We start from the raw sequence: 25,753 nt of genomic DNA on the forward strand, positions 1-25,753 counted from the left end.
TCTGCCCTCCCTCCACGTTGGAGTTTTTTCCCACACCTTTTGCAAATGCAAATTGTTTTTTAAAGCAGGATTTTTAAATTAAAAAAAATAATGTGGATTTATAGGAAAAAAAAAATCAAAATAATTGAGGTTTATTTGGGGTTTGTTGAAAACATCATGGCCATTTCTGAAGAACAACAACATTTTCATCTCTTCCTCCTGTTCATCTCCTTTCTCATGACAGAAAACTGGAGCTCCAAGAGTAATTTTCACACTTGGAGAGTGCATAGCTCAGAGAGCTGCAGAGCAAAGGAAGTGTAACCCACCTGGTGAGCTCTGCCACGTTTATTTACACCCAGGAGAATCTTGTTGGGTGGTAAATGTGCCCACCTTGCAGGGCTGCCCAGGGAAACTGGGCACAGTGTGGATGTGCAGCTGAAATACAGTTTTAGGGACAAAGAACTGATGTTTCTACTGACTGGGATTTCCAGGACACTCCAACCCCAGTAAGAACAAGAGCAGTGTGTGAGCAGGGCCCTGTCTGCCTGCTGGGCTTTGCCTGGAGTTTTTCTTTCTGGAAAGTTGTAAGAAACTCTCCCAATCTGCCCAAATTGTCCTTATCTGTCCCTAAAACATCCCACGAGTGCAGAGGCAGGTGGGAGCACGGGCTGTGTTTGTACAGAGGATTTGCTCCTGGTCCCTCAGCCAAATGCTGCAATATCAGAGGTTCCTGCTCTCACCTTCAACACATGATTCAAGAATAAAAATATTGGTGTCAGATTCTATTTCTTTCCATAACATGATTCCAGCTCTTCTCTTACTGTCCCTGGATCTTCTGCCCTTCCATTGCTCCCAACACAAAGCCAATCCATGCCCAGTTTTGATCTTCCATTGCATGATTTCTGATTCCCAGTGGGACAACTTACTTTTGGAGAGGCCAGAACTCACATTTCTGCCCCATCCTGCTCCCCTGGCTGAATCAGAGGAGGGATCTGATGACAAAAGACAACAGGCACAGAGGGCTTGAAATCAACTTCTCCTACAAAAGCCCTGCAAGGATCTGGCTTTGTATGGTGGTCCAACTGGCTTGTGTTGTGTAGGGTTGTATTTCCATCTCTCCCATATTTCCTACATTCCCCTGGCCCCTTCCCAAAGGCCATGGGGTATAAAAAGGGTTTCAAGTACAGTTTGGGCAGTTCTTGAGCCTGTCACCTTCTGATCTTGAAGTCCAGTCATGGCACTCAGTGGAACTTGGAGTGCAACTCATCCAATCCAAAAGACTCCCTTTGTCTTATCCCAAGATTCAGGAAAACAGGATCATAGAATCATGAAATCATAGAATGGATTGGGTTGGAAAAGCCCTCAGAGATCATCAAGTCCAATCCTTGATCCAACCCCACTGTGATCACCAGCCCAGGGCACTCCGTGCCCTGGGCTGGTGATCACAGTGGGGTTGGATCAAGACGTGGTGGATTCTCACTCAGCGCCACATCCATAGAATGGATTGGGTTGGAAAAGACCTCTGAGACGATCAAGTCCAACCCTTGGTCCAACTCCAGTTCCTTTACCAGATCATGGCACTCAGTGCCACGGCCAAGCTCAGCTGAAAAACCTCCAGGGATGGGGAATCCACCCCCTCTCTGGGCAGCCCATTCCAATCCCTGAGCACTCTCTCTGCAAAGAATTTCTTTCTGCTCTCCAACTTCAATTTCCCCTGGCAGAGCTTGAGCCCATCGTGCCCCCTTGTCCTATTGCTGAGTGCCTGGGAGAAGAGACCAACCCCCACCTGGCCACAACTTCCCTTCAGGCAGTTCCAGACAGTGCTGAGGTCACCTCTGAGCCTCCTCTTCTCCAGGCTGAACACCCCCAGCTCCCTCAGCCTCTCCCCACAGCACTTGTGCTCCAGTCCCTTCTCCGGCCTCGTTGCTCTTCTCACTTGGGTTGGAAGAGACCTCAGATTATCAAACCCAACCCTTGATCCAACCCCACTGTGATCACTCTGGCACTCAGTGCCCTGGGCTGGTAATCACAGTAGGGTTGGATCAAGACCTGTTGGATTCTCCATCCCTGGAGGTGTTTAAGAGGACACTCAGTGCCACATCCAGTCCCTTCTCCAGCCTCGTTGCTCTTCTCTGGCCCCGCTCCAGCCCCTCAAGATCTTTCCTTTTTAGTTATTTCATAAAAGAAGCAAACAGGGATTTTAACCCCAGGGAGGCTGAAGACTTGAGGCACAACAAGGAGGTTATTTTAAGGAGAGGGGAAAGTGGGAGCAGCGCCCTCCCAAGTGCCATTCCCAGTGCCCCTCTGCCCGCGCCTTGCCCACACCGTGCCCGCTGGGCACAGCAGGGCTGTACAGCTCCCTGTGGGTGCACCCTGGCATTGCACATTCCTGCCGGCGCTGGGAAAGCCGCCGCAGCCTCGGAATTCCAGCCCTCCGGTTATTGGCATGGAAAGGAAAACACAGAGGGACGGGAGAGGGGAGGGAGGGAGGGAGGGGGAGAAAGAGGAGGAGGGAGGAGAGGGCAGTGGGGGAAAACAGAGCTCGTGTAATCTGCCTGGTTTTATTTTTGTTTTAATTGTTTGGGTTTTTCCCTTTTTGCAGAAACCACAAACCCCACTGCAAATAGAGCAGACTGAAAAACAAACCGCTACGGCTTCAGCCTGGGACAAAGAGTGGGATGGGACAGCTCGGGAGGAGGGAGGGGACAGCCCAGCCACGCTGTCCCAGGAGGGACCCCTGATCCCAGAAGGGATCCCTGTGCCTAGAAGGGATATCTGATCCCAGAAGGGATCTCTGTCCCCAGAAGGGACCCCTCATCCCAGAAGGGACCTCTGAGCCCAGAAGGCATCCCTGTCCCCAGAAGGGACCCCTCACGCCAGAAGGGATCCCTGTCATGGAAGGGATCTCTGATCCCAGAATGGATCCCTGTCCCAGAATGGATCCCTGTCCTAGAAGGGTTCCCTGGCCCCAGAAAGGATTCTGTACTAGAAGGAACCTCTGACTCCAGAAGGGATCCCTGTCCCCAGAAGAGATCTCTGACCCCAGAAGGGATCTCTGTCCCCAGGAGGGATCTCTGTCCCAGAAGGGAGCTCTGTCCCCTGGAGGGATCTCTGTCCCCAGAGGGGATCCCTATCCCCAGAAGAGATCTCTGATCCCAGAAGGGATCCCTGTCTCCAGAGGGGATCCCTGTCCCCAGAGGAGATCTCTGTCCCCAGAAGGGATTCCTGACCCCAGAAGGGACCTCTCATCCCAGAAGGGATCCCTGTCCCCAGGAGGGATCCCTGTCCCAGAAGGGATCTCTGTCCCCGAAGGGATCCCTTTCCCCAGGAGAGATGTCTGGCCCCAGAAAGGATCCCTGAACCCAGCAGGGATCCCTGTCCTAGAAGGGACCTCTGGCCCTAGAAGGGATCTCTGACCCCAGAAGGGACCCCTCATCCCAGAAGGGATCCATGTCCTAGAAGGGATCTCTGATCCCAGAATGGATCCTTGTCCCTAGAAGAGATCTCTGTCCCCAGAAGGGATCTCTGTCCCTAGAGGGGATCCCTGACCCCAGAAGGGCTCCCTGTCCCCACTCCCAAGGCCAGGCAAGGAGCAGCAGGGCTGGGCATTGGTGCAGCAGCATTTTCCTTGCAGGAAAACCATCCCACCTCCACCCCAGTGAGCAGGAGCTCTATCAGGGACCAAAATCAGGAGACAGGGACAAGGGCTGAAGCCACCACTGCCTTTTCCCATGTCCTCTCTGAGCCAGGCTCTGACTTTCATCCCTCCCCTGGGATATCCTTCTGAAGTATTACAACTAGAGCTATTAGAGCAGAGTTTTGGGAAATGTTTTGAAAAACCATTGAGAAAGGCAAAAAGCCTTCAGAAATTCCACTCATTTGGATGCTAATGTACATTTTGGTTGCTTCAATCAATAATATGTTAATGGAAATGTCCCGTGGTGATCCTGTCAGAAAGAAAGGTGCCAATTCATTTTCCAAGAGAAAAGTCCTTTTCAAACTGGAGGAAAAAAATTCCTTTCCAAAAAGTAGCAGAACTCCCTGAAAATTTTCAGTTTTCTCTGATTCTTTCAGGTCAGACTGAAATGAATCAACTGCTACAAAGGGGTTGGTTGATTCAGAATAATTGGTGTGTTTTAAATAAATAAATAATCCACAATCTGGAGAGATGATCTTCATCCTCCTCCTCCTCCAGATGGAGAAACTTTGTCCCAGAGGAGGAACCTCCTTTGCTCCCAGTGTCCCAGAAGGAGGGATTTTAACCCCAAAGTGACACTATTACAGTCAGATCCAGACCTGGCTGTGCAGGATCAAGGATCAAGTTTAGTTAAACCTGGTCAAAATTATCATTCCAAACCTTTCTGAATGGGTCACCTGGTAGCCTGGAGGTGAAGGATGTAAAACATCAGCTTGGGAGGGTTGTGTGAATGTGACTCAGCCCAACTTTCATCCAGGCTGCCTGAGATTAATCCCTTTGTCTTAGTTTTCCATAAGAACATGGATTTTGGGGTAAAGTGTGGGACAGCCTTGTGTTGGAGGATGAGCCTGAGCTCTGAGCACGACTTTGCCATGCCAAGAAGGGTTAAATGTGCTAATCAGCTGCTGTAACAACATGTGCACTCAGCTACTGCAAATTCCCAACACTTTCTCTCCCTCTGAAAAAAAAAAAAAAAGAAACCAAACAAAACCAGCCCAAATCCACTGAGCTATTTTTATTTCACAAAAATCTGTGCAACGTGAGAGAACCAGCCCAGCCCTCTCAGCTTCCAGGCCCAGACTCTAAAGCTGAATGTGTTTAAAGCAAAATGGAAAAGGCAGAGCCAGGGAATGCATCCAGAGGGTCAGGTTCCTGCAAAAACAGTATCATTCCCAGGACCTGACGCCCAGAGGCTCCAAGAGATCCTACAGAACTGCAGCCAGACAGGGACAGGGAGTCTTATCTGCCTTTAAACCACTTGGGGTTTACACCAAAACTTGCCATGAGATGGAAATTCAATCAAAAGACTCGGACTGAGGTTCTCTCCTGGTGTAAATCAGCAAATGGCACCAGGGAAGTTGGGGGCAAATTTATGCCAGCAAAGGATCAGGTCCCCACGTCTGGTTTAGACTTAAAAGGCCCCATGGAACAACAATCCAGTGACAAATGTGTGTTCAATACAAAATGGAATTAAAGAGCAGGGAATAAATCATAGATGCTTTCAAGGAGTGTCACTGTGCAGCTGTCTGGTTTGTGTCCAGCCATTCCCCAGCACGAATGCACACTCTATTATGAGGAAGGTAAAGGACATTAATAATGCTTTGCACTTCCACAGCACCTTTCAACTGAGGATCTCACAGCTTTGCAAACATTTGCACTTGCACTTTCCTCAGGCTTTAGCTGCCCTTCCCACATGAAGTGACTTTCCCAGAGATCAGGCTGTGTGGAACAGGCTGTAGAACTGAACTCTGGACCTTTTCTCACCCCAAATCTCCCTCAGCTTCTGCCTCTCCACCCTCTGTGCCATTTGGGAGTTTTCATCCTCTGCTGGGCAACTCCCCTGCCAAAGTCCAGTGATTCCTCTGGAACTGGGTGTAAATCTGGAGTGGTGGAACAGCCTGCCAGGCTCTGCAGAAGGCTGAGAAAAGCCTTGAGACAAGGAAAAGCAGCAAGGCCAGGCCTGGGCCTTGGGCAGGGAGTTCTGTAAAGCCCAAGAGAGGAGTCAATCAGCCAAAGCTCTGCAGTTCCTTCTCATCAGATTACTGGGTGCAACAGAGAAAGGATTTGCTGTGGAGGAGGCACTGAGTGTGTCCCAGGGATCCCACAGCTGAGACTGGGATTGGAGAGGGAGAAGGGCTGCCCACTGTGCCATGGGGTGCAGGAGGGGTGGCACTGAGATGGGAAGAGAAGGGAACTCCAAACTCAGCTCCCAGACACCCCAATGTCCCACCTGGAGCTGAGCTTCCCTCTCTTGCCTCCCAACTCTGGGGCAGGTTTAGTCCAACCAGACTGACAGACTCAGCTGTTCCTGGGGGCAGATGGACACACAGACTCCCCTCCCTATAAAACCAGCCTTAAACCCCCCCAGTGGGTTCCACCCCTGACCCCAAAGCCCCAGCAGCCCTTTCAGCCTGACATGGGGGAGTCTGTGCCTCAGATATGATGTCGTAGGGAGCAGATCCTCTCTGATAAGCTTGAAAAAGTTCTGAAAAATTAAACACAACCCTGGTGTTTTATAAATCTGGGAGTTTGGGCCAGAGGGGAGGCAGGGGGGGGTTCACAGGCTCACAGTGCCTGTGCTTCCTGAGCTGCTGGGAGGTGCTGACAGCCCCTTCATCCTGCTCCTCCATAGGAGCCTTTGCAGTCAAACCACATTCAGGCACCACTTTGTGCTACCAGCCCTGATAAGGCTTTTCCAGGGGAATAACGAGCACTGGCCTGGGAATATCCTCTTTTTCCAGGCTTTTTAGTTCTAGGATAGACACAGTGGGGCTTGGACATTTATGGACTCAATGCTTTAGGGGGAATAGAGAGGAATTTTATTTGGAATGCCATCCATGCTGGCATGGTGTCCTTACTGCAAGCAAGGCTGGGAAGGAACTCCATGGCATGTTTGTCATGCTCATGGCATCACTGGGAGCAGTGGCAGCTCTTCCCCAGGCTGGCACTGACTGCTTTGGGAACTGCTGGGGTTCACTGTCAACATGCAGAGTCTGAACATCAGGAATTTCTTCCTTTTGGAGATGTCTGGTGAAACCCACGTGCAGAACACTTGGGAGGCCCTGGATTGTCCAGCACACCTGGGAGGACCTGGATTGTCCAGCACACTTGGCAGGACCTGGATTGCCCAGCACACCTGGAAGGACCTGGATTGCCCAGCACACTTGGCAGGACCTGGATTGCCCAGCACACCTGGGAGGACCTGGATTGCCCAGCACACCTGGGAGGACCTGGATTGCCCAGAACACTTGGGAGGACCTGGATTGCCCAACACACTTGGGAGAACCTGGATTGCTCAGCACATTTGAGAGGACCTGGATTGCCCAGCACACTTGGGAGGACCTGGATTGTCCAGCACACTTGGGAGGACCTGGATTGTCCAGCCCTCCTGGAAGGACCTGGATTGTCCAGCCCTCCTGGAAGGACCTGGATTGCCCAGCCCTCCTGGGAGGACCTGGATTGCCCAGCACACTTGGGAGGACCTGGATTGCCCAGCACACTTGGGAGGACCTGGATTGTCCAGCCCTCCTGGAAGGACCTGGATTGCCCAGCCCTCCTGGGAGGACCTGGATTGCCCAGAACACTTGGGAGGCCCTGGATTGCCCAGAACACTTGGGAGGACCTGGATTGCCCAGCACACTTGGGAGGCCCTGGATTGCCCAGCAAATTTGGGAGGACCTGGATTGCCCAGCCCTCCTGGGAGGACCTGGATTGCCCAGAACACTTGGCAGGACCTGGATTGCCCAGCACACTTGGGAGGACCTGGAGTGCCCAGAACACTTGGCAGGACCTGGATTGCCCAGAACACTTGGCAGGACCTGGATTGCCCAGCCCTCTTGTGAGGACCTGGATTGCCCAGCACACCTGGGAGGACCTGGATTGCCCAGCACACTTGGGAGGACCTGGATTGCTCAGCACACCTGGGAGGACCTGGATTGCCCAGCACACCTGAGAGGACCTGGATTGCCCAGCACACCTGGGAGGACCTGGATTGCTCAGCACACTTGGCAGGACCAGGATTGCCCAGCACACTTGGCAGGACCTGGATTGCCCAGCACACTTGGCAGGACCAGGATTGACCAGCACACTTGGGAGGACCTGGATTGCCCAGCACAGGAGGTGCAGAGCAACAGAGCCCACGAATCTCTGCTTGCTGGAGCTGATAGTTCCAAGGAGATTTGGGAGCTGAAGGATGGGAAGTGGCTTGTCCTAAATCATGGAGACAGAGGGAAGGCAGAAACAAGTGTCTTTGATCAAGGCTTGGGATTAATCTAAGTGATCACTTGGAATCTATTTTGTGGTGAGCACTTTGTGTGGAGAGAGGAAAGGAGGGCACAGGACCTCACCAATTTTCCTCCCTGAGTGAGGTGTATGGAGAACCCTGTGGAACTCATGGCCTGCCTCAAATCTGCAGCCTTTTCCTTCTCCTGAAATCTGTAGGGCCAAGTCCTGCCTGGAAATCCAGAGCCTGTGCTCCCAAGCCAAACAAGACAGGTTCTTCTGGAATAATTCCTGCTGTATTTCTGGGCCCTGGCACTGGCCATGCAGGACACAGGCTGGGTCCTGCCCTCCTGCTTCAGAAAGGATCCTGCCTTGGTGGCTGGAATTTAAATTAACTCCTCTAAATGGGGAAAGCAGATCCTGGAGGATCCAGACTTGGGATTAATCCAAGTGGTCACGTGGGGTCTATTTCGTGGCAACTCCTTTATAGGGCAAGAGGGAGAGGTGGGCACAGGACCCTGGTGCTCCTCCTGCCAGGGCAGGCTGTGTGTGGTGGCACTCCTTGGGCACCTTGGGAAGGTCCCAGTGCAGGCACATGGGAACAAACCCCACTCCTGCTGCAAAGCAAACATACAGCAAGGTCTGCCCAGGGCTGTGTGTCCAGCCCTCACTTCCCCTCCTGGAGATCCCATTGGAGAGGTGGGGTCGTGTTCAGAGCCAGTTGGAGAGGAGAAACCCAGACTGTGGCTTTGTGGAGGGGCAAGGAGGCCAAAACCACCTCCAGCTCCTCCTAGAAACATTAGATGGCTTGGTTTGGATGGTGGCAGCAGATGTGAGAGCTGGGGAGCCTGGAAGGTCCCACACACACAGGGAAACCCACAGTGCCAGCAGGCAGGGATTTGTGGAGATGGAGCTTTCCTGGGAGGGCTCTGGGCTGGCGTTTGCCTGTAGGTTGGGGCAGGGATGGTGGGACAGGGCTTGGAGCACAGCAGGGTCTTTGCCAGTGGCTACATGAGCTGGTTGATGCCAGTCCCCAGTTTGCCCATCACCTTCAGCCCAGGTACAAGTGACAATGTGTGTCATAACTGTGAGGCCTCAAAATCTCACAGCATAACCACTTCTGCTTTTCAGTTTACTCCTCCTGCTAATTAAAACAATTAGCATGTGTGCCATGTCATTCACAGCATTGCTGTGACTGGGCTCGTGGTTATGTGAGACTTGCCAGTGCCTTCCAGCACCAAACTCCTTCATTTCTCCTTCAAGACACATTATCCTGCTCCTTGAGCTGAAGGATCTGCAGGACAGGGATCATAATTAAGTAACTCCAAGTCTCTCCACTAAGAGGAAACAACTCACAGCACGGATTAATTTCAAAATAACTTCAATGTTATACTATTTGATTATTTCACAATTAAAAAATAATATCAGAACATCTTGTGCATCCTTTACATCCATCTGGATTAACAGTTGGACTCAGTGATCTCAGAGGTCTTTTCTAACCTAAATGGTTCTGTGATTCCCTGATCTCTCTGTTGTCATCAAACTGTTTTACAGATCCAAAGTCCAGGCTTGGAACAACACTGGGGTTTGACCTGAAGTCAACCCAAACCAAGTGAGAACTGGATTTACATGAGTCATCTGCTGCAGAGCATGGATATGAAGAACAGATTTAACTTGGGGGATGTCTGGGAGTAGCTGAGAGCCCAGTTATGAATTGCTGTCCTTATGGAAAAACAGATCAGAGCAATCAAACATTCCTGATTTAACTCCTGTTCCAAATCCAGTGATGGATTTAGTGCTGGGGTCAAAGCCCACTTATTTCCAGTTTCTGACAAGAACTGGAGCTTAACAGAGTGCAGGAATAGAACTGGGATTCAGGATTCCTGTCCCTGGAAGTGGATGGGGTTCTGAGCAACCTGGGCTAGTGGAAGATATCCCTTAAAATTGAACTTTAAGGTCTCCTCCAAGCCAACCCATTCTGGGATTTTGTGATTCCCAGGCTGGCACAGGCAGGGCACGCTCAGGTCACTCCAGCCTGGGCACTGTGACCCCTCTGCCATCACACTCAGGGTTGGGGCACATGAAACACCTCCTGCCCAGCTCAGCCCCGAGCCTGGAGCTCTGTCCCCCCCCAGAGCAGGACTCCAACCCCTGGAGCAATCCCTGTTTTCTCGGAGCCAGAGGCGACACCCCCAGCGGTGCCTGAGGCTGCACAAACATCCCCGAGCCAGCGCTGGAACTTCCTGAGCAGCCTCAGCTCCCCCTGCAAGGCTCACAAAGACACATTATGAAGAAAAGGAGGAAGCAATGAGAGCTTTTTTTTTTTTTTTCCCCTTGCTGTTGCTTTTTTTAATATGAGCAGCAGAAATCCCAATGCACAGTGCACGAAGACTGAAGGATGTGTCCTAAAAATCCCTCCTGGAGCCAGGCTGGAAAAGGAGCCACTTCCCAGGGAGCTGAGCTGGGCAGGGCTGAGCCACAGCCAGGTGTGCCAGGCACACAGATCCCGGAGGATGTGCTGCTGGGCATCCCTTGGGCACCTATGGAATCATCCAAACCATCCAGAGAAGTGCCAACAGCACCAGGGAACTGTTACCCAGCACCAGGGGTAAAACCAAACCAACTTTATCCACAAGGGGTAAAACCAAACCAACTTTATCCACAAGGGGCAAAACCAAACCAATTTAACCCACAAGGGTAAAACCAAACCAATTTTACCCACAAGGGGTAAAACCAAACCAATTTAACCCACAAGGGGTAAAACCAAACCAATTTAACCCCCATCACAAGGGATAAAACCAAACCAATTTTACCTACAAGGGGCAAAACAAACCAATTTTACCCACAAGGGTAAAACCAAACCAACTTTATGCACAAGGGGTAAAACTAAACCAGTTTTACCCACAAGGAGTAAAACCAAACCAATTTTATCCCCATCACAAGGGGTAAAACCAAACCAATTTTACCTACAAGGGGTAAAACCAAACCAATTTTACCTACAAGGGGTAGAACCAAAGCAATTTTATTCACAAGGGGTAAAACTGCACCAGTTTTACCTACAAGGGTAAAATCAAACCAATTTTATCCCCAGCACGAGAGGTAAAATCAAACCAATTTTACCCACAAGGGGTAGAACCAAAGCAATTTTATTCACAAGGGTAAAACTAAACCAATTTTACCCCCATCACAAGGGATAAAACCAAACCAACTTTATCCACAAGGGGTAAAACCAAACCAGTTTTACCCACAAGGAGTAAAACCAAACCAATTTTATCCCCATCACAAGGGGTAAAATCAAACCAATTTTACCCACAAGGGGTAAAACCAAACCAATTTTACCTACAAGGGGTAGAACCAAAGCAATTTTATCCCCAGCACGAGAGGTAAAATCAAACCAATTTTACCCACAAGGGGTAGAACCAAACCAATTTTATTCACAAGGGATAAAACCAAACCAATTTTACCCCCAGAAAAGGGATAAAACCAAACCAGTTTTACCCACAAGGGGTAAAACCAAACCAATTTTATCCACAAGGGGTAAAACCAAACCAATTTTATCCCCATCACAAGGGGTGAAACCAAACCAATTTTACCCACAAGTGGTAAAACCAAACCAACTTTATTCACAAGGGATAAAACCAAACCAATTTTACCCCCAGAAAAGGGATAAAACCAAACCAATTTTACCCACAAGGGGTAGAACCAAAGCAATTTTATCCCCAGCACGAGGGGTAAAACCAAAACAATTTTACCCACAAGGGGTAAAACTAAACCAGTTTTACCCACAAGAGGTAAAACCAAACCAGTTTTACCCACAAGGGATAAAACCAAACCAATTTTACCCACAAGGGGTAAAACCAAACCAGTTTTACCCACAAGAGTAAAACCAAACCAGTTTTACCCACAAGGGTAAAACCAAACCAATTTTACCCCATCACAAGGGTAAAACCAAACCAGTTTTACCCCATCACAAGGGGTAAAACCAAACCATTAATGTGCTTGGAGTTGAGAAATGCACAAATGCAGAAGTAAAACAAGCCCAAGGGTTGTACTCCTGGAGACAAAAGCCAGGAGGCTGCAGATGTGAGAGGAAAGGGAAGAGACACGGGCACAGCCACTGCAATTTCACAGCATTTGCCCATTGAAGTCGTTACCAGGGGGCAGATTTTATCAGGGGGCAAATTTTATCAGGGGCAAATTTTGTCAGGGGCAAATTTTTCAGGAGGAAAATTTTGTCTGGAGGAAAATTTTGTCAGGGGCAAATTTTGTCAGGGGGCAAATTTTGTCAGGGGGAAAATTTTCAGGAGGAAAATTTAATCAGGGGGCAAATTTTGTCAGGAGGAAAATTTATCAGGAAATTTTATCAGGAGGAAAATTTTGTCAGGAGGAAATTTTAATCAGGAGGAAAATTTTATCAGGGGGAAAATTTAATCAGGGGCAAATTTTATCAGGGGCAAATTTTTCAGGAGGAAAATTTTATCAGGGGGCAAATTTAATCAGAAGGAAAATTTATCAAGGGGCAAATTTGGGCAGGGGGCAAATTTAATCAGGAGGAAAATTTTATCAGGGGGAAAATTTTATCAGGGGGAAAATTTTGTCAGGGGGAAATTTTGTCAGGGGGAAATTTTGTCAGGGGGAAAATTTATCAGGAAATTTTATCAGGAGGAAAATTTTATCAGGAGGAAATTTTATCGGGGGGAAAATTTTATCAGGAGGAAAATTTAATCAGGGGGAAAATTTTGTCAGGGGGCAAATTTTATCAGGGGGCAAATTTAATCAGGAGGAAATTTTATCAGGGGGCAAATTTAATCAGGAGGAAATTTTATCAGGGGGAAAATTTTGTCAAGAGGAAAATTTTATCAGGGGGCAAATTTTGTCAGGGGCAAATTTTTCAGGGGGAAAATTTTATCAGGGGCAAATTTTGTCTGGAGGAAAATTTAATCAGGGGGAAAATTTTATCAGGGGGCAAATTTGGGCAGGGGGCAAATTTGGGCAGGGGGCAAATTTTTCAGGAGGAAAATTTAATCAGGGGGCAAATTTTGTCAGGAAACAAATTTCCTCCTGTCTAAGGAAAGAGCCGAGGTGCTTCCAAGGGCTTTTGATGCAGAGTTTGTACCCCAGCAAAAGGTGGGACCCCCTCCCCAACATGAGCAAAAATGCTGCACCCCAGGCAAAAATAATAACAGCTCTTTTGGTGGGAGAAAAAGGAAGGATAATGGTTACTTAGAAAGTGCTCCAGACGAGCTGTCAGGTTGAATTCAGAGAACTGGAGTCTGCTCTGGGACAGCGCTGGCTCGGGGGGATCCCTTGTGAGTTGGGTTTCCTGCCGGCTACGGCTTCAAGACAACGATTCTTTGTTTCCAGTTTTGCTGGTGAAAAAACACACGCCCGGCCTCCGAAGAGGGTCAGGGAGAAAGCAGACAAAACACTAACTCTGGAATTTCAAAGGAAAACAATTAGGGAAAAAAAAAAAAAAAAAAAAAAGAGAGAGAAGAAAGTAGGAAAAAGAAAAATGGGAGCGTTGCTACTGTCTCTGTTGGAATCGTAAATCCCGGCTCTGGCCACACAGTGGAAAGGAAAAAGTACTAAAAAAGCCTCCCCTTTTTTCTGCTACGGAGCTAAAAATGGGATATTTCATCACCAGGCACACAAATATCAGCAGCAAATGTTTGAGCAAGCACAGACAATCAGGAGGCACGAAAGTGCTGCTGCTCCTCCTCTGGGGGTTTGGAACCTTCGCTGGGAAAAGGGGCTGCCCTGACACACTCAGGGCTGAGTTTTCTGCAACTGGTCGGTATTTTTCACATGACAACCTTTTAGAGCTGAAAAATGGCCTTTTCAGGAGGAGAATTTTATGCAGGAATTTGAGTGTTTTCCTGTGGGAGCTGTGCTGATACAACCCCCCCCTGCCTGTGCTCCCTCCAGTCCCCCCAACTTTGGAACTTGTCACCCCAAACTGTCACTGAATTTGAGATTGGGAATTTGAATCTGAATTGGGAGAGATGAGTTTTGAAGAGTTCCTACCAACTTGAAGGGAAATGTGGGGGGAAGAGGAGCAATTTTGCAGCCCTGATGGTTAAAAAAGCAGCTGCCTGGACTCACAGTTTGGGAGGTACCAGGGAACTGCTGGGAGAGGGATTTTATTGGTGCTCCAACAGCAGGAAACTCTCCCTTAGAGACTCCCAATGAATGTGGGTCCAAACCCACTGGGTGGATTTCAAGGCTCTCTGGTTTATTTATCTTCTTAAATTTGCCAACAACCCAACAAACACACCTTAAACCCAAACATCCCTGTTGTTCACACAACAGGGATGTAAACACGGAATAGCCACAGACTTAACTTTTCAACTCCACCTCCTCCATCCACCTTTGTGTTTTCACACAGAGATTTCTTCCCTCTTTGAACATGAAGGTGGCACATCAGTTTTCCCCGTGCTCTGCTTGAATTTGGGTTGGATTTATGAGGTCTGGGCTGCTTTGCCACCATTCTCAGCCAACTCCAGGACGCTCAGGAGGGACCTTCTCACTCTCCACACTCTCTGACAGGAGGGTGGGACTGGGAGGGGTCGGGCTCTGCTCCAGGGACAAGACACAGGACAAGGGGGAACAGCCTTGAGCTGTGGCAGGAGAGGGTCAGGTTGGACATCAGGAGGAATTTCAACACTGAAAGGGTTTTTAAACATTGGAATGGGTTGCCCAGGGAGGTTGGGAGTGCCCACCCCTGGGGGTGTCCAAGGACGTGGCACTCAGTGGGGTTGGGGGGACAAGGTGGGCATCGGGCACAGGGTGGGCTCCGTGGGCTGGGAGGGCTTTTCCAACCCAAATGATTCTGGAATTCTGGGATCCTCTTGCCTTGGGCTGAGCCTGGTGTGTGCAGAGGACAGTGCTGGGGACAGACCTGTGCTGAATGAAGCATTTCAATCAGGTTCTTACCCGTGAGCTGGAGGCAACAGCCACAGAAATAACTCTGGTGACTCCTCACATGTGACACTGAGCCTTCCTCCACCCCACCCCACCCCTGACTGCCCAAACCCACCTCACTGGGCACCAGCACATTCAAAAAGCATCACACCCCCCTCACCAGGCACTCCCACCCCCTGTTTGGGCACCTGTAACTTCACACACCAACACTCCACAACTCTGACCCCTTGGAAACAACCAGCTCTGCCCTGCCTGGGTTCCAGCCCTGCACAGCCTTTTCTACATTAAACCCAGGAATTACACACAAATTACACACTCCAAAGCAAGCACAGCCCTTCAGAATGTGCTGGAGTGAGGCCAGAGTGCTCACAGCCACATGGGACACATGGAATGTTGTTGTATGTGGATATACTTTCCACCTCCCTATGGAAACCTACTGAAATGGCACCATTCTGCAGGAGAGCAATAGGAAATCTCTCTGGACTCAGAGATAATGTTGGGCTCAGATTCCTGTCTGGTGTCTCCAGAACCTACAGCAGGTCAGTCATGGCTCCAAACAGCCACAGAAAATGAAACCCTGGGGAGGGGGACACAAATCTTTCCAGTCAGCAATGTTCTATTTCCCAGAAAACTGCTCTGCAGCCAAAACAATCCTGGTGATTTTCATTAGGCCAATTTACTCCTCCCAGGCAGCTGAAGACAATTTGTGCCAACCAGGCTGAACCCCATCCTTTGGAGAGTTTATGAGGCTGAGAGCAGAGGAAGCTCAAGCACCAGGAGTGCTTTGAACACCCTGAGGTTTGTACCTGGCTGGGCTGAGAGCAAAGTTCAGCTGCCTCTGCCCCAGCTCTGGGACTTGATGGAAGGAGTTGATGGAAGGAGTTGATGGAAGGAGTTGATGGAAGGAGTTGATGGAGGTAGTTCAGCTCCCCCAGAGCAGAGCTGCAGGTCCTGCTGTTTGCAGAGGGCAGAAGATAGAAGGGAAAAGGGAGTAAAATCTGCAGCTGCAACAGACAGAGCAGGGCATGAAGCCCAGCGCTGGCACAGCCGTGGCACACGGGCCAGGGGCTCCTGGTGGCACCATCCTGCTGCCCTGCTCTGCCTGCAGCCACTCTGGGAGCATCTGGAACATCTGCCTGTGCTGCAGCTGGCCCGTGGCTGTTGCCATGTGGGTTGGCTTTTCCCAGCCATGGCTTGTGTGGCAGTGCCAGTGTGTGCCCAGAGCGTGTGGCACTCCCTGCCCTCTGCACAGGCAGGTTCTTTGCACCAGTTCCATGATATGTGCAAGAAAAATTACAGGAGGAATGGAGAAAATGATCTTTTTTTCCTGTTCACTCTGCTGTTTCATCACATCCTCCTGCTCTGGAATCCTCAAGGGAAGGTGGTTGGAAAAATGTGCCTGTTTTTATTCACAGGCATAAAGAGAAGAAGCATTTCCAGGGTTAGAAGATTCAAGATGCATCAACACGAAGAAAAATGTTTAATCTTTTCAGAAGTTCACTTCTAAAACAGTCATGATTTTGAACCTGAATTCTGTTTTCCAAAAATAACAGCATCACCCTGACATGAGCCCATTAAAAAGCCTTCAAAGGAAGGCAGGAAAACCTTGTTGGACTAGAGCAAGACTAAGGAATTCCAAGCCCAGTTTCATGTTCATCACGAGTTTCTTCTGTGATGTTGGATGAGACAGTTCATTCTGCTCCCCCAATTCCTTCTCTGTCAGCCTGTCACGTTCTCCTGCCTCTCATCCTGACATTCCTCCCATAACACTTGGAGCATGAACAGCTCCAGTGGGTTGAAGTGGGTCGGTTTATCCTTGAATGATGAAGAAATGTGTGTGTTGCAGGCAGGAATGGGAGAGGAAGAGATGGGATTTCAACAGTTCTGGGCAGTCCTTAATTTTTATTTGGCTGTCCCAGGGGGGTGCTTGGTGCTTTATTGCCACATGATGAAAGTACCAGGTGAAGTTGGGAACACCAGGCTGACAGAAATGAACCCAAAGCTCTGTGGGCTGCACTAAAGGGACACCCTCAAGGCCAGTAAAAGTGGAGGGGGAGGAACAGTTTTCCCCTCAAATCCCTCTCTGCCTCACTGACTCGAGGCCCGAGACACAAAGATAAAAGGTTTAAGAAATTCAGAGAAGTGCAATTTTAGGCAGAGCATTTCTATTTAATAATAATATTTTTTTTTAATCGTGGTTTCTTCTCTTTATTTTTAGCAACCCCCTGGCCTGAGACTGAAAGAGCAGAGGGTTGGGGGTGTGTTTAGGGGGAAATTGTGGCAGAACATGTGTGTGCTTTGAGTCCACCATCAGCAAATTTGCTGGTGGCACCAAGTTGGGAGGGAGTGTCGACCTGCTGGAGGGCAGGAGGGCTCTGCAGAGGGACCTGGACAGGCTGGAGGGCAGGAGGGCTCTGCAGAGGGACCTGGACAGGCTGGAGGGCAGGAGGGACCTGCAGAGGGACCTGGACAGGCTGGAGGGCAGGAGGGCTCTGCAGAGGGACCTGGACAGGCTGGAGGGCAGGAGGGACCTGCAGAGGGACCTGGACAGGCTGGAGGGCAGGAGGGCTCTGCAGAGGGACCTGGACAGGCTGGAGGGCAGGAGGGACCTGCAGAGGGACCTGGACAGGCTGGAGGGCAGGAGGGACCTGCAGAGGGACCTGGACAGGCTGGAGGGCAGGAGGGACCTGCAGAGGGACCTGGACAGGCTGGAGGGATGGGCTGATTCCAATGGGATGAAGTTCAACAAGGCCAAGTGCAGGTCCTGCCCTTTGGCCACAACAACCCCCTGCAGCAGCTCAGGGTGGGCACAGAGTGGCTGGAGAGGGACAGGGGGAAAGGGACCTGAGGGCTGGATTGACAGGAGGTTGAATGTGAGCAGAGTGTGCCCAGGTGTGCCCAGGTGTGCCCAGGTGGCCAAGAAGGCCAATGGGATCCTGGCCTGGATCAAAACTAGCGTGGCCAGCAGGCCCAGGGCAGTGACCCTTCCCCTGGACCCAGCACTGGGGAGGCCACACCTTGAGTGTTGTGTTCAGTTCTGGGCCCCTCAGTTGAGGAAAGAGATTGAGGGGCTGGAGCGGGTCCAGAGAAGAGCAACGAGGCTGGAGAAGGGACTGGAGCACAAGTGCTGTGGGGAGAGGCTGAGGGAGCTGGGGGTGTTCAGGCTGGAGAAGAGGAGGCTCAGAGGTGACCTCAGCACTGTCTGGAACTCCCTGAAGGGAAGTTCTGGCCAGGTGGGGGTTGGTCTCTTCTCCCAGGCACTCAACAATAGGACAAGGGGACACGGTGGGCTCAAGCTCTGCCAGGGGAAATTGAAGTTGAAGAGCAGAAAGAAATTCTTTGCAGAGAGAGTGCTCAGGGATTGGAATGGGCTGCCCAGAGAGGGGGTGGATTCCCCATCCCTGGAGGTTTTTCAGCTGAGCTTGGCCGTGGCACTGAGTGCCATGATCTGGTAAAGGGACTGGAGTTGCCCCAAGGGTTGGACTTGATGATCTTTGAGGTCTTTTCCAACCCAATCCATTCTGTGATTCTATTCTATGATTTAGTCACATTTGAGCAGGCCTAGCTCTTCTTAATCCTAAATACTGTCAGTGGCAAAGCAGTGCCAGCAGAGCCTGAAGGGCTTTGCCTCTGGCATGTCCCAGATTTATCAGCTGGGGAACAGAGTGCCAGGGAACACCCAGCCCAAGGGGGCATTCTCAGCCTGGACAAAAGGAGCCGCTGGCAAAACCAGCACTGGTGGCATGTGCAGGGTCCAAGACAGATGTTGGGCATGATGTGCCAGGGGAAGGAAGGGCTGGCTCTGAGACAGCCACACACTCTGGGCAGGGCACTGTGAAATGTGGGATCTGTTTGCTGCAGCCTGGCAGGGAAATGGGAGGAGTTGTGTGTCCAGCTGCTGAAATAAAAGAACTTCTGCCTTTGCCCACCGTTCTTTGAAATGCAAACTTGGGGCTCATCACAAAGCCAAGTTCTGCAGAAAATCACAGAGGTGTCTGAGGGAACTGTGTGGGCACAGGAGCAGAGGGTTCTGGGTGGGTATCCCACAGGGCACACAGGAGAGGGCACGTTTTTCACAGAAACTTTTCAATGAGGAGCTGAACACAGAGCAGGGAACAAACCCAGAGTTCCTGCAGCTGCACAAAGGCAAAGGAAGACCAGATCCCCAAACTCAAGGCTCCCAGTCCTCCACAGTGAGTTAGGGAGCACAATAACAGATTTCTGTTCTTTTATCATCCCATTTGGCCTTTCTCAGTTCAGCTGGGACTTGGTTTATGTAGGCAAGGCTTGTGCATCACCATGTGTGTCCCTGCCCATGGCAGTGGGTTGGAATGAGATGATCCTTAAGGTCCCTTCCAACCCAACCCATCCTGGGATTCTGGGATCACACCCATCACACCAACTCTCATGACTTTCTCCTGACTGAGATTCCAGTTTTTCATTGAAACTAAGGAAAAGGAGCAGGGCTGGAGCTGCAGAGGGAACCTGAAACACCTGAGTGAAGGATGCACAAACAAAAGCCTGAAGGAGCCTCAAGAGTGTTATTAACTTTTAAACTTTAAGTTTTACATCATCAGAACTTCCAATAGGTAAAATATTGAGGTGGCTGTTTGAAAAAAGGAAAGCAAAATGTTCCAAAAAGAAGAGTCAAAAACATACATTTGGTCTTCCAAATGAAGCTGAAACCAACTGACAGATTCCTGGGTGGCTTTGGGACATCTGAGTGACCTTCACTCAGTAAAATGGAATTTATTGTGAGATGATTTTATCCTTTCAGCTGTGAACTCAGAGAGAAACTGTCTCAATCCCTGCTGTATATCTGAGATGCTGAACTGTTCCACTTCAAGAGCAGAAAATGCACCATCAGTTCCTCAGCTCAGCAACAGCCAAGTGTGGCAATGCCAGACCTTTCATTGCCTGGACCAGCAGAGATGTGATTTTCACCATCATCCCATTTTAACCATTCTGTGCAGGCAGAGCAGAGAAGAACATTTTTCACGCCAAGAAAATTACACAAAAAGTCCAGTTTTGAACCCAATCATGAGAGCACAGGGAGGCAGGACATTTATATGCAAAACACTGACCTTCTTTGGTGGCAAGACGTGAGGAAGGTTCTGTGTGGGATGGAGTGTTGTAGACCAGCAGTGAGCTACCTGCAAGGCAAAGAAAAGGGGTTAGTGCAGCTTGAATGTGCTCTGCCATGGGGGGACCACAGAAGCAGGGAGGAAAAGCTGTTCCTGGGAGCTAAAGACCAAATTTTTCAGCAATCAGGCACATATTTTCTAAGAAATTCTTCTAAGAGTTTGGTAGCTGCTGTTTCTCTGCTTGCAAAAAATAAAGGTGTTTTTCTCCCTCACTGAGCCCCTTGATGTCCCCTGCTGAAAACTGGTCTAAGAGCTGAGGTTGTACAGTCCATTTATCCAGGGATATTATCCATCCCAGCAGAGCCCCCAGAAATGAGTGTGGCACTGATTGCATTACAGGGTAAGGAAAGAGCTTTGCTCTCTCTGGCTGTGAGGGAGAAATTTGCTGTTTGAGGAACACAGAGGAGAAAAGCCACGAATTGCACCGTCAGGCCCTGGCCATTTTTAGAGTGTCACATGCTTGGTTTGGGGCCAGCAGCTGCACAGACCTCACTGCCATTCCAGCATCTCTCAGGTCTGGGGATTCTGAAGGTTTGCTTGGGTTCAGAGGGGCCTTTCCATCCAGCCCCACGTGGCACAAAACTCTACAAAAGCAGCATAAAAAAAAGAACCCATTGGAAGGGTCTCTGTTTTGCACAGTCTGAGGTGGAAATGATGTTTTCCGAGCATTTTGCGTTGGTTCTGCTGGAAGCTCTTCTGGAAATAGAGGAAGGGACCCTGTGAGTTCTCAGAAGGCAGCACATTACACACATTTCAGGCTTCTTCTGGTTTTTTGTGCTTACATAATCTTCTAAGCTCATCTTGCCTCCAGTTCCTTGGAAAGGTTTCTGCTGCACGAGGCAGTGACTTCCCTGACAAGGCAGAGGTCCTTGTTTGTAGGGACTGATGGTGGGAACTGCAGCAGGCACCAATCCTGCTGGGGAAAGTGCTTTTCCAGACACTTTCTGCTCTTCATTCCTCTGCTCAGGGAGATTCTGCTCCATGGAAGGTGCTCAGTCCAAAGCACCACCCAACAGTACAGAACCAACACCCAACACCCAAGCAACACAGAATTCCAGGTGTGCTGTGCTGGCCCTGAGCATCCCAGATCCTTGGCAAGGCCAGGAACACCATCATTGCAGGGCCTGCAGTGCCCAGATTGGCATCTTGAGACTGCCTGAAGTCTCCACATTAATCTCCAGGATCCCAAACAGTGCCCAGATTGGCATCTTGAGACTGCCTGAAGTCTCCACATTAATCTCCAGGATCCCAAACAGTGCCCAGATTGGCATCTTGAGACTGCCTGAAGTCTCCACATTAATCCCCAGGATCCCAAACTGCACTGACCTCTCTCAACCCTGAGGAGCCACAGCATGTCCTCCTTTCCTGGGGGAGCTGAGGTTGGGCTGCCAGCACTGGGAGCCCCTGCAGGTGCTGGATCCTGCTGCCCTCTGCCCTCTGCTCCCACGGAACCCTTTCCTTCCCCAAAGCAAACAAAGCCACAGACGAGCACAAGGCAGCGTTTACACAGGAGGGGCTGGAAAGCAAAGCCTGGAGGGATGGGCTGATTCCAATGGGATGAAGTTCAACAAGGCCAAGTGCAGGTCCTGCCCTTTGGCCACAACAACCCCCTGCAGCAGCTCAGGGTGGGCACAGAGGGGCTGGAGAGGGACAGGGGGAAAGGGACCTGGGGCTTGGATTGACAGGAGGCTCAAGATGAGCAGAGTGTGCCCAGGTGTGCCCAGGTGTGCCCAGGTGTGCCCAGGTGTGCCCAGGTGGCCAAGAAGGCCAATGGGATCCTGGCCTGGATCAAGAATAGCGTGGCCAGCAGGCCCAGGGCAGTGACCCTTCCCCTGGACTCTGCACCGAGGAGGCCACACCTTGAGTGTTGTGTTCAGTTCTGGGCCCCTCAGTTGAGGCAAGAGATTGAGGGGCTGGAGCGGGGCCAGAGAAGAGCAACGAGGCTGGAGAAGGGACTGGATGTGGCACTGAGTGTCCTCTGAAACACCTCCAGGGACAGAGAATCCACCATGTCTTGATCCAACCCCACTGTGATGACCAGCCCAGGGCACTCAGTGCCAGAGTGATCCCAGTGGGGTTGGATCAAGGGTTGGGTTTGATAATCTGAGGTCTCTTCCAACCCAAGTGAGAAGAGCAACGAGGCTGGAGAAGGGACTGGAGCACAAGTGCTGTGGGGAGAGGCTGAGGGAGCTGGGGGTGTTCAGGCTGGAGAAGAGGAGGCTCAGAGGTGACCTCAGCACTGTCTGGAACTGCCTGAAGGGAAGTTGTGGCCAGCTGGGGGTTGGTCTCTTCTCCCAGGCACTCAGCAATAGGACAAGGGGGCACGATGGGCTCAAGCTCTGCCAGGGGAAATTGAAGTTGGAGAGCAGAAAGAAATTCTTTGCAGAGAGAGTGCTCAGGGATTGGAATGGGCTGCCCAGAGAGGGGGTGGATTCCCCATCCCTGGAGGTTTTTCAGCTGAGCTTGGCCATGGCACTGAGTGCCATGATCTGGTAAAGGGACTGGAGTTGGCCCAAGGGTTGGACTTGATGATCTCAGAGGTCTTTTCCAACCCAATCCATTCTAGGATTCTATGGATTCCACCAGGTGAGCTGTTTCCAAAGCCCAGGATGGATAACGTGATGAACTGGGAGGTGAAGAGTTCAAAGGCATCCCAAGGGCACCTTGGCTGGGAAAGCTGGGACAGCCCAAGAGGTTTTGCTGCTTTTCTGCTGCTGCTGCAGGAGTTGAAACAGCTTTGTGCACAAAACTCATGTTTTTATCAGATGGTTTCTTGGCTTTGGCGTTTCTTTCTTTAACATCTGTGGAGGAACTCCTGCCCACCACCCTCTCCTTTCAGGGGGAATTTAAAGCAATCCTGCCAGACAGGGGAGTGCTGGGAATTCAGAAACACTCTTTGCTATGACTGCATAGGCTGCAAATGCCTGGTGGCACCGAGGAGGGGAGGGGGGGGTGATGAATGGGCTGAACGAGGCGATACCACCAACCTACAGCTACGGAAAGCTGAGAATGCAGCCCGAGCCGCTGGAAAGGGCCGGCACCTCCCCCGGTTTAATTGCTGCGAGTTCTCACCTTTGCCCGACAGTCTGAGGTTTCTGGTGGGAACACCACAGAAAAGGAAATGTGTTTCCTATTAAGGGTTTCAAGGAAGGAGGAAAAGAGAGAAAGCCGGAGACGGCCCAGGACAGAGGGGAGCAGACAGACAGACAGACAGACAGACAGAGGCCAGGCTGCTCCCTCCCTTGCTCCTTGGGCAAAGCTTGGGCTGACATGAATTTTGGGGTTCTTGTTCCCCCTCACTGGGTCAGGGACACCTTGGGTGAGATCAGCTCTTTCTGGTGTTATCAATACACTGCAGGGCTGTTCTCCTGGAATTAATAATAAACATTTATCTTATTGTTCCCCCACCTTTTCCTTTCTTGTATTTCCCTTCCATTAATTACACAGGAAGATGGACCAGGACTGAAAACTGGAGCAGGAGAGGATTATTTTCCCCCTTCTCACAAGGCAGCTCATCCTTCTGAGTTGCAGGAACATCTTGATTTCACAATCTTGGGCTCTATTTAATCAAAAAGCCTTTTTTCCCCTCACTTGCTGAAGGCTTTCCCTCCACAGCTCCTGCTCCAATCCAGGTTCTGCTGCATTTAACAGCACAGTTTGGTTTGGCATTAATATATAGCTGGAAACCACCAGGCAGTTTTCTGTTGCTCACCACAGTCTCCTTCTTTCCCCTTTTTATTTGCACACCCCACACCGACCCCAGCACCAGGGGGAGGTGGCAGCTCAGCCTTCTTTTGATCTTCATCCCAAACATAGCAGGGAAACATTAAATCTCCCTTCCCCAGGAGAAGGTTCACCAGGCAGAATGTGTTGGGAAAAGATCCAGTCTGGAGTCCCAAGGCGTGTGGGGATAAACAAGGAGAAGGAAAACTGAGGCTGGGGAGAGAAATGGGAGAAACACGTAAAGAAAGAGGATTGTTTGGGGGGGATGGACAGTAATTCCTGAAAAAAAAACAACTCCTGTGGTGTTTGGAGAGACTCCAAAGGATGGAGAACTGGGTCTGAATGTGAAATCTCCCAAAGATCAGAGGCTGGAATTCCTGATGGCTTCAATAGCCCACGGAAACAGGAAACAACTGCTCTGTTCTGATCCAGCCCCAAGTGCTGCCTGGAGACTGAAGGTGCTGTGAGAGCTGTTGGGTTATTCTTGGCTACACTGAGTAGCTCACCTGAACCTTCTGTCTCCAAGACTGAGCTTTTGTTGTGGTCCTGCAGATGTTACTGGTTTGTCTTTTCAGTCTGGGCTCAGATGTGCCAAAATGAGGCTCACAGGCAGGTGCAAGGATGTTTTCACCCTGGTCAGGAGGGTGAAATGTTGAAAAGCTTCTGAGGAAGCTCATTTTGAGGGAGTCTCCTGGCCCGGAGGGGAAAGAGGCTCACAAAGTTCAGAGCAGCTTTGCTTCTTGGAAAACAAACCCCAAGGCCGAGGAGTCACTGTCATCACATCTCCAGTTTTACACCCTGAGAGGATGAACATCCCAAGAGAGGGGCTGGGCAGATGTGGGGCTGCAATCCCCCAAATTCTCCTGTGTTTGTTGCCATCACACATTCCCCACCCTGAGCAGGAGCAGAGCTGGTGGCTCTGGAACAACCAACCTTCCAAAAGGGGAGAATTAAAGGGGGAAACACCCCAACCCCATGTCCCGGTGACACCGAGCTCAGAGGCTCAGCACTAAACACCCCCTGGAAGGCAGACTGGGAAAACAATCGGCTCCCGGAGAAGGCGTCACTGGGGAGGGAACAGCTGCGGGGCAGGGAATGCTCCTGGGGGCAGGGAATGCTCCTGGAGGCAGGCAGGGAATGCTCCTGGAGGCAGGGAATGCTCCCGGAGGAGGCAGGGAAAGCTCCTGGAGGTGGCAGGGAATGCTCCTGGGAGCAGGCAGGGAATGCTCCCGGAGGAGGCAGGGAAAGCTCCCGGAGGAGGCAGGGAATGCTCCTGGAGGCAGGGAATGCTCCCGGAGGAGGCAGGGAATGCTCCTGGAGGAGGCAGGGAATGCTCCTGGAGGCAGCAGGGAATGCTCCTGGAGGTAGGGAATGCTCCTGGAGGAAGGGAATGCTCCTGGAGGTAGGGAATGCTCCTGGAGGCAGGGAATGCTCCTGGAGTAATGCAGGGAATGCTCCCGGAGGCAGGGAATGCTCCTGGAGGAGGCAGGGAATGCTCCTGGGGGCAGGGAATGCTCCTGGAGGTGGCAGGGAATGCTCCTGGAGGCAGGGAATGTTCCCGGAGGCAGGGAATGCTCCTGGAGAAAGGCAGGGAATGCTCCTGGAGGTGGCAGGGAATGCTCCTGGAGTAATGCAGGGAATGTTCCCGGAGGCAGGGAATGCTCCTGGAGAAAGGCAGGGAATGCTCCTGGGGGCAGGGAATGCTCCCGGAGGAGGCAGGGAATGCTCCTGGAGGCAGCAGGGAATGCTCCTGGAGGAGGCAAGGAATCCTCCTGGAGGCAGGGAATGCTCCTGGAGAAAGGCAGGGAATGCTCCTGGAGGAGGCAGGGAATGCTCCTGGAGGAAGGGAATGCTCCTGGAGGAGGCAGGGAATGCTCCCGGAGGAGGCAGGGAATGCTCCTGGAGGAGGCAGGGAATGCTCCTGGAGACAGGCAGGAGCTGCTTTAATAACCACAGCATTTATGTGACGTCCTGGGTAGAGGAGCTCGGAATCTGAAAACCTGGGGATGGACCAGGGTGGAATTTTCTCCTTTCTTGTGAAAAAGGAGGGAGGGATTTGCCTGAATCC

The 25,753-nt window shown here is 50.8% G+C and overlaps 1 protein-coding gene across 2 annotated transcripts in view; it reads right to left on the bottom strand.

The window, feature by feature from the left end:
- FLI1 (Fli-1 proto-oncogene, ETS transcription factor) overlaps positions 1–25,753 on the bottom strand; it is a 119,622-nt gene that overhangs the window by 6,580 nt on the left and 87,289 nt on the right. For both annotated transcript variants that reach the window (XM_071576191.1, XM_071576192.1), the window contains one exon: positions 19,903–19,971. In XM_071576191.1, coding sequence (XP_071432292.1) covers positions 19,903–19,971 — 69 coding nt within the window. The remainder of the gene's footprint in view (positions 1–19,902; positions 19,972–25,753) is intronic.

Source organism: Pithys albifrons, chromosome 23 (genome assembly GCF_047495875.1).
Source record: "Pithys albifrons albifrons isolate INPA30051 chromosome 23, PitAlb_v1, whole genome shotgun sequence".
NCBI classification, from domain to species: Eukaryota; Metazoa; Chordata; class Aves; order Passeriformes; family Thamnophilidae; genus Pithys; species Pithys albifrons.